General features: G+C 35.4%; 1 protein-coding gene across 12 annotated transcripts in view; it reads left to right on the top strand.

The window, feature by feature from the left end:
• Nucleotides 1-14107, top strand: part of LOC117307482 (uncharacterized) — a 186029-nt gene that overhangs the window by 48990 nt on the left and 122932 nt on the right. For 5 of the 12 annotated variants that reach the window (XM_033853477.2, XM_033853480.2, XM_033853478.2 and 2 more), the window contains 5 exons: nucleotides 425-550; nucleotides 1132-1282; nucleotides 1782-1908; nucleotides 2151-2246; nucleotides 10765-12841. In XM_033853477.2, the coding sequence (XP_033709368.1) occupies nucleotides 1268-1282; nucleotides 1782-1908; nucleotides 2151-2246; nucleotides 10765-12305 (1779 nt within the window). In that variant the 5' untranslated portion in view covers nucleotides 425-550; nucleotides 1132-1267 and the 3' untranslated portion in view covers nucleotides 12306-12841. Of the gene's footprint in view, nucleotides 1-424; nucleotides 551-1131; nucleotides 1283-1781; nucleotides 1909-2150; nucleotides 2388-10764; nucleotides 12842-14107 lie in introns of those variants that run through there. The other 7 variants (XM_073802722.1, XM_033853479.2, XM_073802704.1 and 4 more) reach the window with 7 other exon arrangements.

The raw sequence follows: 14107 nt of genomic DNA, 5'->3' as shown, positions 1-14107 counted from the left end.
GGTTGAAGCTAAAGGTGTGATAGGTAAAAACGTAGCAATCCTTCATGTTAGTTGGGAGAGGGGGATGTTTGGTATTTTGTGAATTGGAGAATGTTGATGTTTTGTCTGTGTTCAGGTATGATTTAAGAGAGGTGTTGTTTTTGTCTAGATCTGTCCTGGTCAGGGAGTGGCCTGTCTGATGTAAGTGTTTCTTGTAATTGTTCGTGTTAAATAGGAGAGTTATGAGTGCCAGGCCAGTTCTCAGATAGGAAGGGCTGCTTTTTCTCTTTCTCATGTAAGATTTGATTTCAGCCCTGCCTCTTCCTCAGTTTATTGCAGTCCTTCTACATTCTGTTCAACAAACATTTATTAAATGCCTGCTGTTTACTTGTTGCAGAGCTGGGCGTTCAGAGATGAGCATGACTGTTTGATTGTTTTCTTCCAGATTTATTTTGACAAAGCCTGGGATACCCTATATGAAACAGTCTTCCTATCATGAGAGGACTCACTTCCTCTAAATGAGTTCAGCCCATGTCTGCATGACCCATCCTGGGACTGAGAAGATTACCAGGTAACTATCTTGCTGCACTGTGGTATGTTCATGTTTAACAGTAGCTCCAACCTATAACTATATTTTTTAATATAAAAACTGCACTATTAAAAATTAGCAATAAAAATTTAAACAGAAAACATCTTAAAATTAACAAAATCGACAATTTTAATCCATGAATACTGACTTGGCAAGAGAATTTGCCAAGTTAGGGGAAAACATGAAAGAGCTCTTAGGATTTTACTGGCTGCTTCTGTTTAGGGAATATGGGAATGCATATTCCCTAAACAGAAGCAGTTTTCTACTTCGTCATTCCCATTCTTATTGCTAGGGATCTGCTCCATCTTCAGTTAAATCTTTACATATATATTCATGATTATTGTCTTATGGTAGTTTTGCATATAGAATAACAAATATAATTGTTGGTCCAAAGGGGAACAATAAGGTGTTAGTAAGTCAACAGAAAACATATCAGCATTCATCCAATTAAAAATACACCTTGTCCAAGTTCTATGTGATCATATTATAATCACAAGAGGGCTTCCTTCACATGGTGGTTCGGTAAGGACTCTTCCGTAGGACCAAATGACCTTCTTCTACAGGGTGGCCTGTTATCCACGTGACTTTTGGTGGTAGTGTTTCTAGACTGGTGAATGTCAGTTCTGGCTCCAGGAGGCTCCATTCTATCTCCTAGTCCTGATTCCTCAGACCTTTTCCCTTTTGGAAGAGAAGCAGAAGATGACCAAGTCTCAGGTGAGTTGCTTGCTTACTTTGTACTTGATTTCCATACAATGAAATAGAAAAGAGTGGAAAGTCAAAAATTAGGATTAGGGAAAATGTAGAGGGAACGAAAGATAAAGACTTGAAAAGAGTTACTATGTAATATGCAGATTATATATTTTGAAACCACTATTAAACTATAGTTCATATATATATATTTGTTATATATAAATTTCGAGAAGACACAGTGGAAAGTTAGAGAATATCATATGCATGATTTGCATTTTCATGTACCATTTGTTGAATAATCCACTTACTTGAAGTGGATGCTGCCTTGATTAAATTTCCATTTGTGATTAGGTCTCTTTTACTTTCCTGTTCTCTTGCTGTGTTTGACTCTTTTTGCTGAAGATAGATCTTTACATCATTTTTCTCAATAGGCATAATGTAGAACTGGGAATGTAGTTTTGTATGCTATGGTAAAAATGATGAGAATGATCAATTCAGATTGAACAGGAGCATGCTATTACAGGGTCCAGTGTCATTCGAGGATGTGGCTATAGATTTCACCCAGGAGGAGTGGCAGCAACTGGACCCTGCTCAGAGGACCCTGTACAGGGATGTAATGCTGGAGAACTACAGCCACCTGGTCTCAGTGGGTAAGGATGGCTTCCCAACATAACTCAGAGTTAGCCAATCCAGTGCCTCTCACTGGAATTTGATTGAGTTGGGTGGGTTCTTGACCTACTTGTGACTTTTTGCTCTCTTTCTTCTCTCCAGTGGAAGGTCATTACTGTTCTGAGGGCCAGCTGGACAACTTCATTGTAGGGCTCCTAAAACTGTATCTTTTCTTCTTTCTTCAGTGTAGTCAACTCAATTCCTCAATTTTTTTTTATCATAGGGTATCCAGTTTCCAAACCAGGTGTCATATCTAAGTTGGAACAAGGAGAAGAGCCATGGATTATGAAGAGAGACATATCAAATTGGATCTATCCAGGTGAAAATCTGGCAGATGGAAGACAAAGGAAGTGAAATATCAGTTTGTTTTTGTTTTTAATTGGTTGGCAACTAAGACTTACATTTCCACCCAGATTGATGACTCCTATTCCTTCTTGCTCCTGTGCTGTGCGTGTAGTAGGTATTCGACAACTAGTTAATTCAGTAGTAGTGAGCCATGTACAGAAGAGAAATTTCTTATTGATCCACTCAACAATCATATCTTTAGTACCTTTCTAAAAGAGTCAAAGACAATAGAAGGCAAATGCTTTTCAGGAACATAGGTTATACATAGAAAGACAAGACATCAAGATTTACAGCTATATAAAATTGCATGTCCAATATAGTTACTGCTTCAGGGGTTCAGTGAAAATTATAGACTAAAGAGATGTGGCATAATTTAAGAAGGCATTTTTCAAAGCATGAACCAGCTACTTTGAAGCATATCTGAAGTGTGGCTTAGGCAGAAGGAGGAAGGTGAGGGCAAGCTCTAGGAAAGGACATGTACAAATCCTTGGAGTTAGAAATCAACATGGCTTATCTGATAGAAATTTTCTAGGCTTACTTGACTTTAAATAAAAGATATTTATTGGGGAATAGTGGAATATAAAGTTGGTTACATATTGTGACTACAGCTATGTTTCACTAGCTGTACCCTGAAATTTTCTGTTATTATTTTTTTTAAGCAGCTTTGAGATATAATTCATATGCCATACAGTTCACCCATTTAAAGTCAGCAGTGGTTTTTAGGATTTGTGCAACTGTCACCACAGTCTATTTTAAGACAGTTTTATCACCTCCAAAAGAAACCCTATACCCTTTAGCTATCACACCCCTTCTTCCCATCTCCCCAGCCCTAAGCAATCACTAATCTGCTTTCTGTCTGTATTGATTTGCCTCATTCTTGATATTTCATATAAATGTATTCATATAATATGTGGTCCTTTGTGACTGACTTCTTTCATAATGTTTTCAAGGTTCATCCACACTTTAGCATGTATCAGTACTTCATTCCTTTTTTGGCTGAATAATATTACATTGTATTGATATACTACATTTTGTTAATCCATTCATCAGTTGTTGGATATTTGGTTTGTTTCCACCTTTTAGCTACATGAATAATGCTACTATTAAAATTCATGTACAAGTTTTTGTATAGACATATCTTTTTTTTTCCTTTGGTGTGTACCTAGGAGTAGAATTGCTGGGTAATATAGCAACTGTATGTTGAACCAAAACGGTCCCTGAAGACTAATTAGGTTGAGCATTTTTTCATGTGCTTATTGGCCATTTATTTATGTTCTTTGGAGAAATGTCTATTCAGATCACTTGTCCTTTTTTTTTGAAGTATAGTTAACTTACAATATTATCTTAGTTTCAAGTGTACAACATAGTGATTCAACATTTTAATAGATTATACTCCATTTAAAGTTATTACAAAATAATGGCTATATTTTCCTGTGCTGTACAATATATCCTTGTTTATTTATTTTATACATAGTAGTTTGTATCTCTTAATCCCCTATCCCTATCTTGCCCCCCATCCATTTTTGAATTGAGTTATTTGTCTTTTATTATTGAATTATAAGAGCTCTTTATATAAAGTTCCTATATAGAACTTCCATGTAAAGTTTGTTATATAGATATAATTCTTTGTATAGAATTCTTATTTGATATAAATCTCTTATCAGATAAATGATTTGCACATACTTCCTCCCATGTTTTCTTTTTACTTTCTTGATTGTGTCATTGAAGCACACATTGAAGAGTTTTTAACTCTTTTTTTAAAATTTTTAAAAATTTTTGGCTGCATTGGGTCTTCATTGCTGAGCACGGGCTTTCTGTAGTTGTGGCGAGCGGGGGCTACTCTTGGTTGTGATGCGCAGGCTTCTCATTGTGGTGGCTTCTCTCCTTGCGGAGCACAGGCTCTAGGTGCCCAGGCTTCAGTAGTTGCAGCATGTGGGCTCAGTAGTTGTGGTGCATGGGCTTAGTTTCCCTGCGGCATGTGAGATCTTCCTGGACCAGAGATCGAACCCATGTCCCCTGCACTGGCAGGCAGATTCTTAACCACTGTGCAACCACGGAAGTCCCAAGAGTTTTTAATTTTGATGAAGTATAGTTTATCTATTTTTTTTTGTCGTTTGTGCTTTGGTGTCATATCCAAGAATCCATTACCAAATCCAGTGTCATGAAGATTTACCCCTATGTTTTTTTCCTGAGAGTTTTGTACTTTTAGCTCTCACATTTAGGTCTTTGATCTGATATTTTGAGTTAATTTTTGCATATGGTGTGGGGTAAGGGTCCAACTTCATTCTTTTGCCTGTGGTAATCCAGTTGTCCCAGCACCATTTATTGAAAAGACTCTCCTTTTCCCATTGAATGGTCTTGGTACCCTTGCCAAAAATCAGTTGGCCATAAATGAAAGGGTTTATTTCTGGACTGTCTATACTATTCTGTTGATCTATATATCTGTTCTAAAGCCAATATCACACTCTCTTGATTACTGTTGTTTGTGGTAAGTTTTGAAATTGGGAAGTATTCTTCCAACATTGTTTTTCTTTTTCAGCATTGTTTTGGCTCTTCTCGGTCCATATGAATTTTAGAATCAGAGTATCAGTTTCCACAAATAAACGTCTTCAGATTCTGAAAGGGATTGGTTGGATTTGTAGATCGATTTGAGGAGTATTGCCATGTTAACAGTATTAAGTCTTCTGATTCCTGGAACATGAAATGTTTTTCCATCTATTTAGATCCTCTTTAACTTCTTTCAGCAATGTTTTATAGTTTTCAGAGTATAAGTTGTGTACATCTTTGTTAAACATACTTCTTAGTATTTTATTCTATTTGATACTATTGTAAATGAAATTGTTTCATTAACTTTATTTTTGGATTGTCCATTGCAAGTGCATAGAAATGCAATTGATTTTTGAATATTGGTCTGGGATCCTGCAAACTCACAAAGTTTACTGGTTCTAATAGTTTTTAGCTAATTCTTTAGGATTTTCCATATAAATGAATTTGTCATCTGTAAATAGAGATCGTTTTAAATATCCCTTTACACATTGGATACTTTTTATTTCTTTTCTTGGTTAACTACCCTGGCTAGAACCTCTAGTACAATGTTGAATAGAATGGAGAGTGGACATCCTTGTCTTGTTCCTGATCTTATGGGAAAAATCCAGTCTTTTACCGTTAAGTTATGTTAGCTGTAGGTTGTCATGCCCTTTGCAGGTTGTGGAAGTTCCTTTCTATTCCTAGTTTGGTGAGTGTTTTTATCATGAAAATGTGTTGCATTTTGACAAATGTTCTTTCTGCATCTGTTGAAATGATCTATTTATGTGATGTGTTAATGAATTTTAATTAATAGATTTTTGGACAACAAACCAACCTTATATTTCTGGATAAGTTCCACTTGGTGATGGTGTATAATTCTTTTTATATGCTGCTGGATTTGGCTTAGTAGTTGTATTGGGGGTCTGCAAGACCACCTTCAGTTCTGCTGATTTGCTAGAAGGACTCACAGACTGAGAAAAACTGATACATTCATGGTTATGGTATATTACAGTGATAGAATTTACCAGTCTAGATATGGACATTTCTTTGTGGGAAGATTTTTATTTATTAAGTTTCTTTCCTTGATGTGGATCTATGTAGATTATTTACTTTTTCTTGAGTCAGTTTTGGTAGGTTGTTTTTTTTCCCAAGGAATTTTTCCAGTTCATCTAAATTGTCATATTTATTGGTATAAATGGTTTTCATAATATTCCCTTTTTGTTCTTTTATGTCTATAGGATCTCTAGAGATGTTCTGTCTTTCATTCCTGACACTGATACTTTGTTTTCTTCTTTCCTCATCACTAGCTAAAACATAACAATTTCATTAATTTTTTTTCAAATAATCAGGTTTTGATTTCATTTATTTTTCTTGTTTGTCTATCTTCTATTGATTTCCACTCTGCTCTTTATTGTTTCCTGTCTTCTATTTATTTTAGGTTTAATTTGCTCTTTTTCTAGCTTCTTAAGGTAGAAGCTTAGATCATTAATTTGAAACCTTTATTGTTTTCTAGTATGAACATTTAAATATAGATAGTCCTTACTTTGTATGGTAGTGAGGGGCCATAAAAATTACCATGGAAGCCAGAACTTTGCCAAGTAATTTTTATAATCGACGGGAAAAATTGTAATTGATTTTGACCTTTAAACATTTTTCGTCAAAACATTAAAAGTTATCTTGTGGACTTCCCTGGTGGTCTAGTGGTTAAGACTTTGCCTTCCAATGCAGGGGGTACAGGTTCGATCCCTGGTTGGGGAGCTAAGATCCCACATGCCTTGTGGCCAAAAAACCAAAACATAAAACAGAAGCAGTATTATAACAAATTCAGTAAAGACTTAAAAAAAAAATGGTCCACATCAAAAAAAAAAAAAATTGAAAAAAAATGCTATCTTGCTGTTGGTTATAACTGTTTATAGAGATGAAAATGTAGTAAAACTAATACTTATTTACTACCCTGCAATTTAAAACATTGGAAGCATTGAAAATGTCTTTTATTTCTTTTAAAAAACTCTATGTAGAGTGGTTTGAACAGTGCTTGCCTTCTTATAATTGTATAACTTATGATAAGGAGTTAACATGTTCTCTGTGCCTTAGTGAATTGTCATATTACTTTCTAAGGTTGGGTCAGCTTCCAACATTTTCTCCTTTGTGCTTTCAGTGTTGTGAAATATGTCAAAGGTAATGTGAAAATTTAGGCATCACTTTCTTTGAAATATTTTTATCCTTTCCATCACAACCCAGAAATTTATGTTGATAAGTTTGCCTTCACTAAGTTCCTCTGGCTGCATATCTAAAGTCTCATAAATAGTGGCAATGCCAACATGGTCAGCTATTTTCTAATCACATCCAGTGTTGTTATGTGTTGTTTCTTTGCTGCATTTACATCTTTGTTGGTCAGTTCCCTCTTTCAGTTACGCATTTTTGGATGATTAGGGTAATTTGGATAATGTCACGTGGGTTTATCAATGGGATCCAAGGAAGAAACAAACTACACACTTTGCTGTCTGTATATATATTGGACAACAGATGTGAAGTTAATAGTCACCAACAGACTTTGAAAGAAGTGAAATGATTGGGTACTGATCATGATGTGTATCTGTTATTTATTTAGTGATTTATGGACTGAAGAGCTAGCAGTGAAGTTTGTACTTTATGCTGTTAGACATACTGTGGTCATTAAAGTGTGAACTATGTTGTTGGCAGACTGGTGTTATTTAACTAAACTGTGGTAACTAAATTTCGTGCTTGTTGAAATCTTGCAAAATGAGGATTACCTGCATATAATTTGTCCTCTAAGCATGAAGCTGTGTCCCACAATTTTTGATATTTTGTGTTTTCATCTTCATTCAATTCAAGTTATTGTCTAATTTCTCTTTGGACTTTTTGACACATAGTTTATTTACAGATATGTTATTTAATTCCCAAATATTTGGGGAGATTTCTGATATTTCTTTTTGTTATTTATTTCTAATTTAGTTCCATTATGGTTGGAAAATATACTCTGTATGATTTCCATCCTTATAAAATTATTGCAGCTTGTTTTGAAGCCCAGTATATAGTCTATTCTGGTGTTTGATTAATGTGTTCTTGAAATGAATGTGTGTTCTGTTGTTGGATGGGGTATCTGTAGATGTCAGTTAAGTCAAGTTCATTGATATTTACTGATTTTCTTTGCTTGTTTTTTTTTTAAATATATTTTTAAAATATGACTTGAATTTTATTTATTTGTTAATTATTATTTTTTAAAATTTATTTTTGGCTGCGCTGGGTCTTTGTTGCTCCGCACAGGCTTTCTCTAGTTGTTGCAAGTGAGGGCTACTCTTTGTTGCGGTGGGTGGATTTCTCACTGTGGTGGCTTCTCTTGTCGAGGAGCATGGGCTCTAGGCGCACGGGCTTCAGTAGTTGCAGCACGTAGGCTCAGTACTTGTGGCTCGCGGGCTCTAGAGCACAGGCTCAGTAGTTGTGGTGCATGGACTTAGTCGCTCCGCGGCATGTGGGATCTTCCCAGACCAGGGCTCAAACCCGTGTCCCCTCCATTGGCAGGTGGATTCTTAACCACTGTGCCACCAGGGAAGTCCTTAATAGACCATTTTCATTCCCCTGTTTATTTTTTAGTTGGTAGTTTGTGTGTGTGTGTGTGTGTGTGTGTGTGATGTTGCTATAGGGATTACAATATATTTATTTTCTTATAACCCACCTTATGTTGATACTGCTTTTTTTTCTCTCACAAATTATAGAAACTTGCACTAGCATAGCTCCATTTTCTGCCCTCCTGAACCACCTTGTGCTGTTTTGTTCTTTTAGTCATGTATGTTACGTTTGTATTTGTCGTAACTTTGACAGTATAGTGTTACTGTTTTTGCTTTAAAAAGTCTTTTGAAGAAATTAGAAGGAAATATTTTTAAAATTATACATATTTAAATCCTTTATATTTACCCAAATAGTTTAAAATTTTTCTGTTGTCTTGTAGATTTGAGTTATCATCTGGTATTATTTGTTCAGCAGGAAAAACTTTCTTTAGTATTTCTTATAGATCAGTTCTGTTGGTAACTTTTTTTGTTTATCTGGAAATGTTTTCATTTTCCCATTATTAAAGTTTCACTGAATGTAGAATTCTTGGTTGACAGGTTGCTTTCTTTTAGTATTTTGACTGTGTGTCATTCCAGTATTTCCTGACCTCAGTTTGTGTGTGTGTGTGTGTGTGTGTGTGTGTGTGTTGAAAATTCAGCCAACAGTACTGTTATTCTTTGATACATGATGTGTCATTTTTTTCCTGCTGCTTTGAACATTTTTCTTTTTGCCTTTATTTTTCAGCAGTTTAATTCTGATTTGGCTGGTTGTATTGCTATCCTTCCTGTGGTCTGTTGAGCTTCTTCTATGTGCAAACTAATGTTTTCCACCGAATTTGGTAATTTTAAAGACATTTCTCCAGATTTCTTTTGGCTCTCCCCCCCACCCCTTTCTAAACTCCAATTACACGTATACTGGAATGCCTAACTGCTCCACAGATCTTGAGATTCTATTTTTTAAATAATTTTTCTTTTTGTTCTTTGGGCTGAATAATTTCTAGTGATATTTCTTCAAGTTTACTGATTCTGATTTTGCCTTCTGCTATCTCAAATCCACTAATGAGCCCATCTGGTGAAACCTTCATTTCAACTTTAGAATTTTCATTTGGTTCTTTTATTTTTTAATTTACATAAAATAAATGTTACTCTTTCTTTACATTTTGAAAAAGGCATAGAGTAAGTTAATTGCCACCACAATCATGATACAGAAAAGTTCCATTACTCTCAAAAATTCTTCTTCCTGCCTCTTATAGTCAAACTGGTTCTTTTATATTCTTCTTTCCTCTTTTGAAATTGTCAGTTTATTCACTTGTTCCTTAGAATATTTTCCCTTAGTTTTTTGAATATGTTTATAATAGCTTCTTTAAAGTCTTTGCTAAATTCAACATTTGCACCCATTTGGAGTCAGTTTCTATTGACTGATTTTGTTCCTTAGTGTAGGTCACATTTTTTTCCTTATATGTGTAGTAATTTTTGGTTGAAAACTCTACATTGTAGACAGTACGTTATAGCGTCTTTGGATCCTTTTGTTCCTTCTGAGAGTTTTTGTTTTAGAGGCACTTGCTTGGGCTTAAACTGTGACATCTTTCTGTCCTGTGGAGTGTCATCACTAATATCTCTGCTTAGTTTTGTTTGTTTGATTAAGCCTGGCTATAGATGTGAACTAATGATTTGGACAGGTTTATTAGACACCTAAAGCCAGTATGACTTTTACTCTTTGCCACCTGGATTGTGCATGTCTCAGAACACTTTAAAAGCATAGGAAATCTGCAAGTTTCCCCAGCCTTTCAATCACTGCTGGGCTCACTAGGGTCTCTTTTCACAAATATTTTAGCAGTCAGGTAGGAATGTATGGCAAGTTCATTATCTCAACCTTTCTATGATTCTTTTACGTACAAATTCTCCTTGTTAAATTCCTAGCTGCTCTACTATCAGCATAAAACTGTATCCTGTGGATTTGTGTTATCTCTCAATGCCCCATAAACTAGGGGTGCAAGACAGGAAAACCTTAGGAAAGAATGCCACAAACTCCCCATTCTTATCTTACCTAATGAAGTAGAAGTTTTTGACAAGTAAACACTTTTCACCTTGTGGCCTGCGTTTGGTAGTTTTCCAGTGCCCTGAATTGGTTGTTTTTAAAATTATTTTATTCAGTTTTATACTTGTTTTCTGAGGAGGGGAAGTCCATGACTACCTCATGCCACCATTATCAGAAGTATTATCTTTAGTTACTCACTCAATAAATTTACATGTTTTGTTGTGTTTTAAATGGGCTGTTGCCCGCCCAGTTCTCTGTCTTCATGGACCATCCTGGATCATCCATTTGTTTCACCTCTTCTGTCCTCTACTCAATCTTTGTATCTGTTTGATTTTATCTCTACAATTTTATTCTTTCAGACAGGGAGACTAGACTTGACACACATCAGTTGGATACACTTGGAGATGTTTACTTTCATAAGGACATACTGGAAAGTGTCACAAGGGATCATTCATTGTACTCCATTTTAAAGGTCTGGCAAGGCGACCAGCTGGAGAGAGATCAGGAAAATCAAGACAGACTTCTCAGGCAAGTCACAATCATCAACAACAAAACAGTTATTGAAGAGTCAAACTATACATATAATGCATTTGGAAAAATATTTCATAACTGCACAGACCTAGATACTTCAAGACAAAGACTGTATAAGTGTGATTCATTTGAAAAGAGCTTGGAACCTACTGTAAACCTATTCAGTTGTAATAGGGGTTATGCAAGAAAAAACACAGATGAGAATTTTGGATGTGGGAGAACACCTAGTTCTTCCTATTCTAAGCATGAAAAAATTCATAATAGAGTGAAACACTGTGCAGGTAGTCAGTATGGAAAAATCATCAGCGATAAACAATCTCTTATTCAATATGTGAATGTTGAAACTGGGGAGAAGATCTGTGTATGTATTGAATGTGGAAAATCTTTTCTCAAGAAGTCACAGCTCATTATACATCAAAGAATTCATACTGGAGAGAAACCTTATGGTTGTAGTGCTTGTGGGAAAGCCTTCAGTGAGAAATCACATCTCATCGTACATCAGAGGACACATACCGGGGAGAAACCTTACGAATGTTCTGAATGTGGAAAAGCCTTCTCTCAAAAATCATCCCTCATTATCCATCAGAGAGTTCATTCTGGTGAAAAACCATATGAATGTAGTGACTGTGGGAAAGCCTTCTCCCAGAAATCACCCCTCATTATACATCAGAGAATACATACTGGTGAAAAGCCATATAAATGTAATCAGTGTAGGAAGGCCTTCTCCCAGAAGTCACAACTGATTATACATCATAGAGCTCATACTGGAGAGAAGCCCTATGAGTGTACTGAATGTGGAAAAGCCTTCTGTGAGAAGTCCCACCTCATCATACATAAAAGGATTCACACAGGGGAGAAACCCTACAAATGTGCTCAGTGTGAGGAAGCCTTCAGCAGAAAGTCAGAACTCATTATACATCAGATAATTCATACCGGGGAGAAACCTTACGAATGTACTGCATGTGGGAAGACCTTCTCCCGGAAGTCACAGCTCATTATACATCAGAGAACGCATACTGGAGAAAAGCCCTATAAATGCAGTGAATGTGGAAAAGCCTTCTGTCAGCAGTCACATCTCATTGGACATCAGAGGATTCACACAGGAGAAAAACCTTATGTTTGTACTGAATGTGGGAAAGCTTTCTCTCAAAAGTCTCACCTCCCAGGACATCAGCGGATTCATACAGGAGAGAAACCTTTTATATGTGTTGAATGTGGAAAAGCCTTTTCCCAGAAGTCAGACCTTGTTGTACATCAGAGAATTCATACTGGGGAGAAACCTTATCAATGTGCTGTATGTGGAAAAGCCTTCATCCAGAAATCACAACTCACTGTACATCAGAGAATTCATATAGTGGTGAAATCATAAGAATGGACTAAGCATAGAAAAGCCTTCAGTATCTGTTCAAGCCTTAATAAGTACAACAAAACTCACAGATTTAATGTGTTTCTAGGCATCTTTGTTGGTACTATTTTACAAATGGAATCCTATTTCTAATGTAATTAATTTTTTTATCAAAGATAACACAAGAGAAAAAAGTTTTGTTTATATAAATTTTCACTTTGGCATGTTAAACTTTTAAGATTTGGAACTGAATGATTAGCATAACAGAACAAATTACATATAGTCTATTTTGAAGTTACATGTTCCTGATTATACTACATAATAAGTTAGGCATGTGGTAATATTGTTAATGTTAGCCTCTCGTAATTGCGGCCATGCAGTAATTCCCCAAAGAGGACATGAAGAAAGCATGAGTCAAAAAGTGCCAAGACCTAGAAACTGCACTAAGGGGAGGGGACTTGACCATCAGACCCTAAAAGTATATGTAAAATTCTTCTTATACAATGATGGAAAGATGGGTTGAAAAGGTTCAATAAATGTGGTCTTTTTGTGTTTTTTAATTTTGATAATATAAGTTGATTTGTGTCTGTGGATGGACCCAGGACCTTGGAATTGACACTGCTTGCTCATTTCTCCCTTTTACCCCACCCTTCTAGGAGCTTGGTGTGGTGGAAAGACATTGGTTCTAAAGTCAGATGGCCATGAGTTTTAACCCTTGTTCCCTTATTAATAGATTGTGTGACATCTATGAAGACCTTTTTAACCCTCAGTGTCTGTTTGCTCATCTGTATGTGAAATCCTGGCAGACAGCACATGTTTTTTTTTTTAGTTACTTCTGATATACATTTTAAAGTAATAACTAGAATTATGACTTATAACATTATACCAGAACATATAAGATTTTTAGAAATTTCATGTAATGTCTGAAACATTTATATTAACATATTTACATACAAATAACCCAAAGAAAGTTTAATATTAGTTGTTTTTTTTGTTTTTTTATACTGCAGGTTCTTATTAGACATCAATTTTATACACATCAGTGTATACATGTCAATCCCAATCGCCCAATGCAGCACACCACCATCCCCACCCCACCACGGTTTTCCGCCCTTGGTTTCCATACATTTGTTCTCTAAATCTGCAGACAGCACATTCTTAGCTAATATTTGTCCTGTTTATCCCTCTCTCTTCTCTTGAAATAGGCTACTAATTCCAGTGTGCACACATTTAAATTTGATTTGCATTTAAGACACACTGCTTCTGATCTCAGATTTCCTGTCCTCTCCTTTGTCCATTTCACTGCCTTTGTGTCTGGTGATATAATTCATGCTATGTTAAAGAGACCTCAATTACTTTTCATTTATTTTATTTTGCAAACATATACAAATTGTGATATATCTATATCTGTATCTAGTTCATTCTAATATATATATGGAAATACTAAGGGACAAGAATAGGCAAGTCACTCATTAAGAACAAATGTTAGAGAATTGATCAGACTAAGGTTTCCCACAAAGCTGTAGTAATGTAGGCAATACAGTATTGACACAAGAGTGACAAAAATAGATGAATGAAATGAGAGCCTGAAAATGAAAAAATTATATATGAGTAACTTTATGACAAAAGTGGTATTGTAATCAGAAGGGGAAAAATTATCTTTTTAATAAATTGTTCTGGGTCAATTAATCTAAATATAAATAGGAAATGCAAAATGACAAAGTTTCCAGGTAGTTATATAGGAGACTTTTCATAGCCTTAGGATAGGGAAAAATGTTTAACACTGTGCATGAAGAAAAGATTGATAAAATGGCTTATATTAATAT

The sequence above is a fragment of the Tursiops truncatus genome, chromosome 3 (genome assembly GCF_011762595.2).
Source record: "Tursiops truncatus isolate mTurTru1 chromosome 3, mTurTru1.mat.Y, whole genome shotgun sequence".
NCBI classification, from domain to species: Eukaryota; Metazoa; Chordata; class Mammalia; order Artiodactyla; family Delphinidae; genus Tursiops; species Tursiops truncatus.
This window is presented reverse-complemented; position numbering and strand designations above follow the sequence as displayed.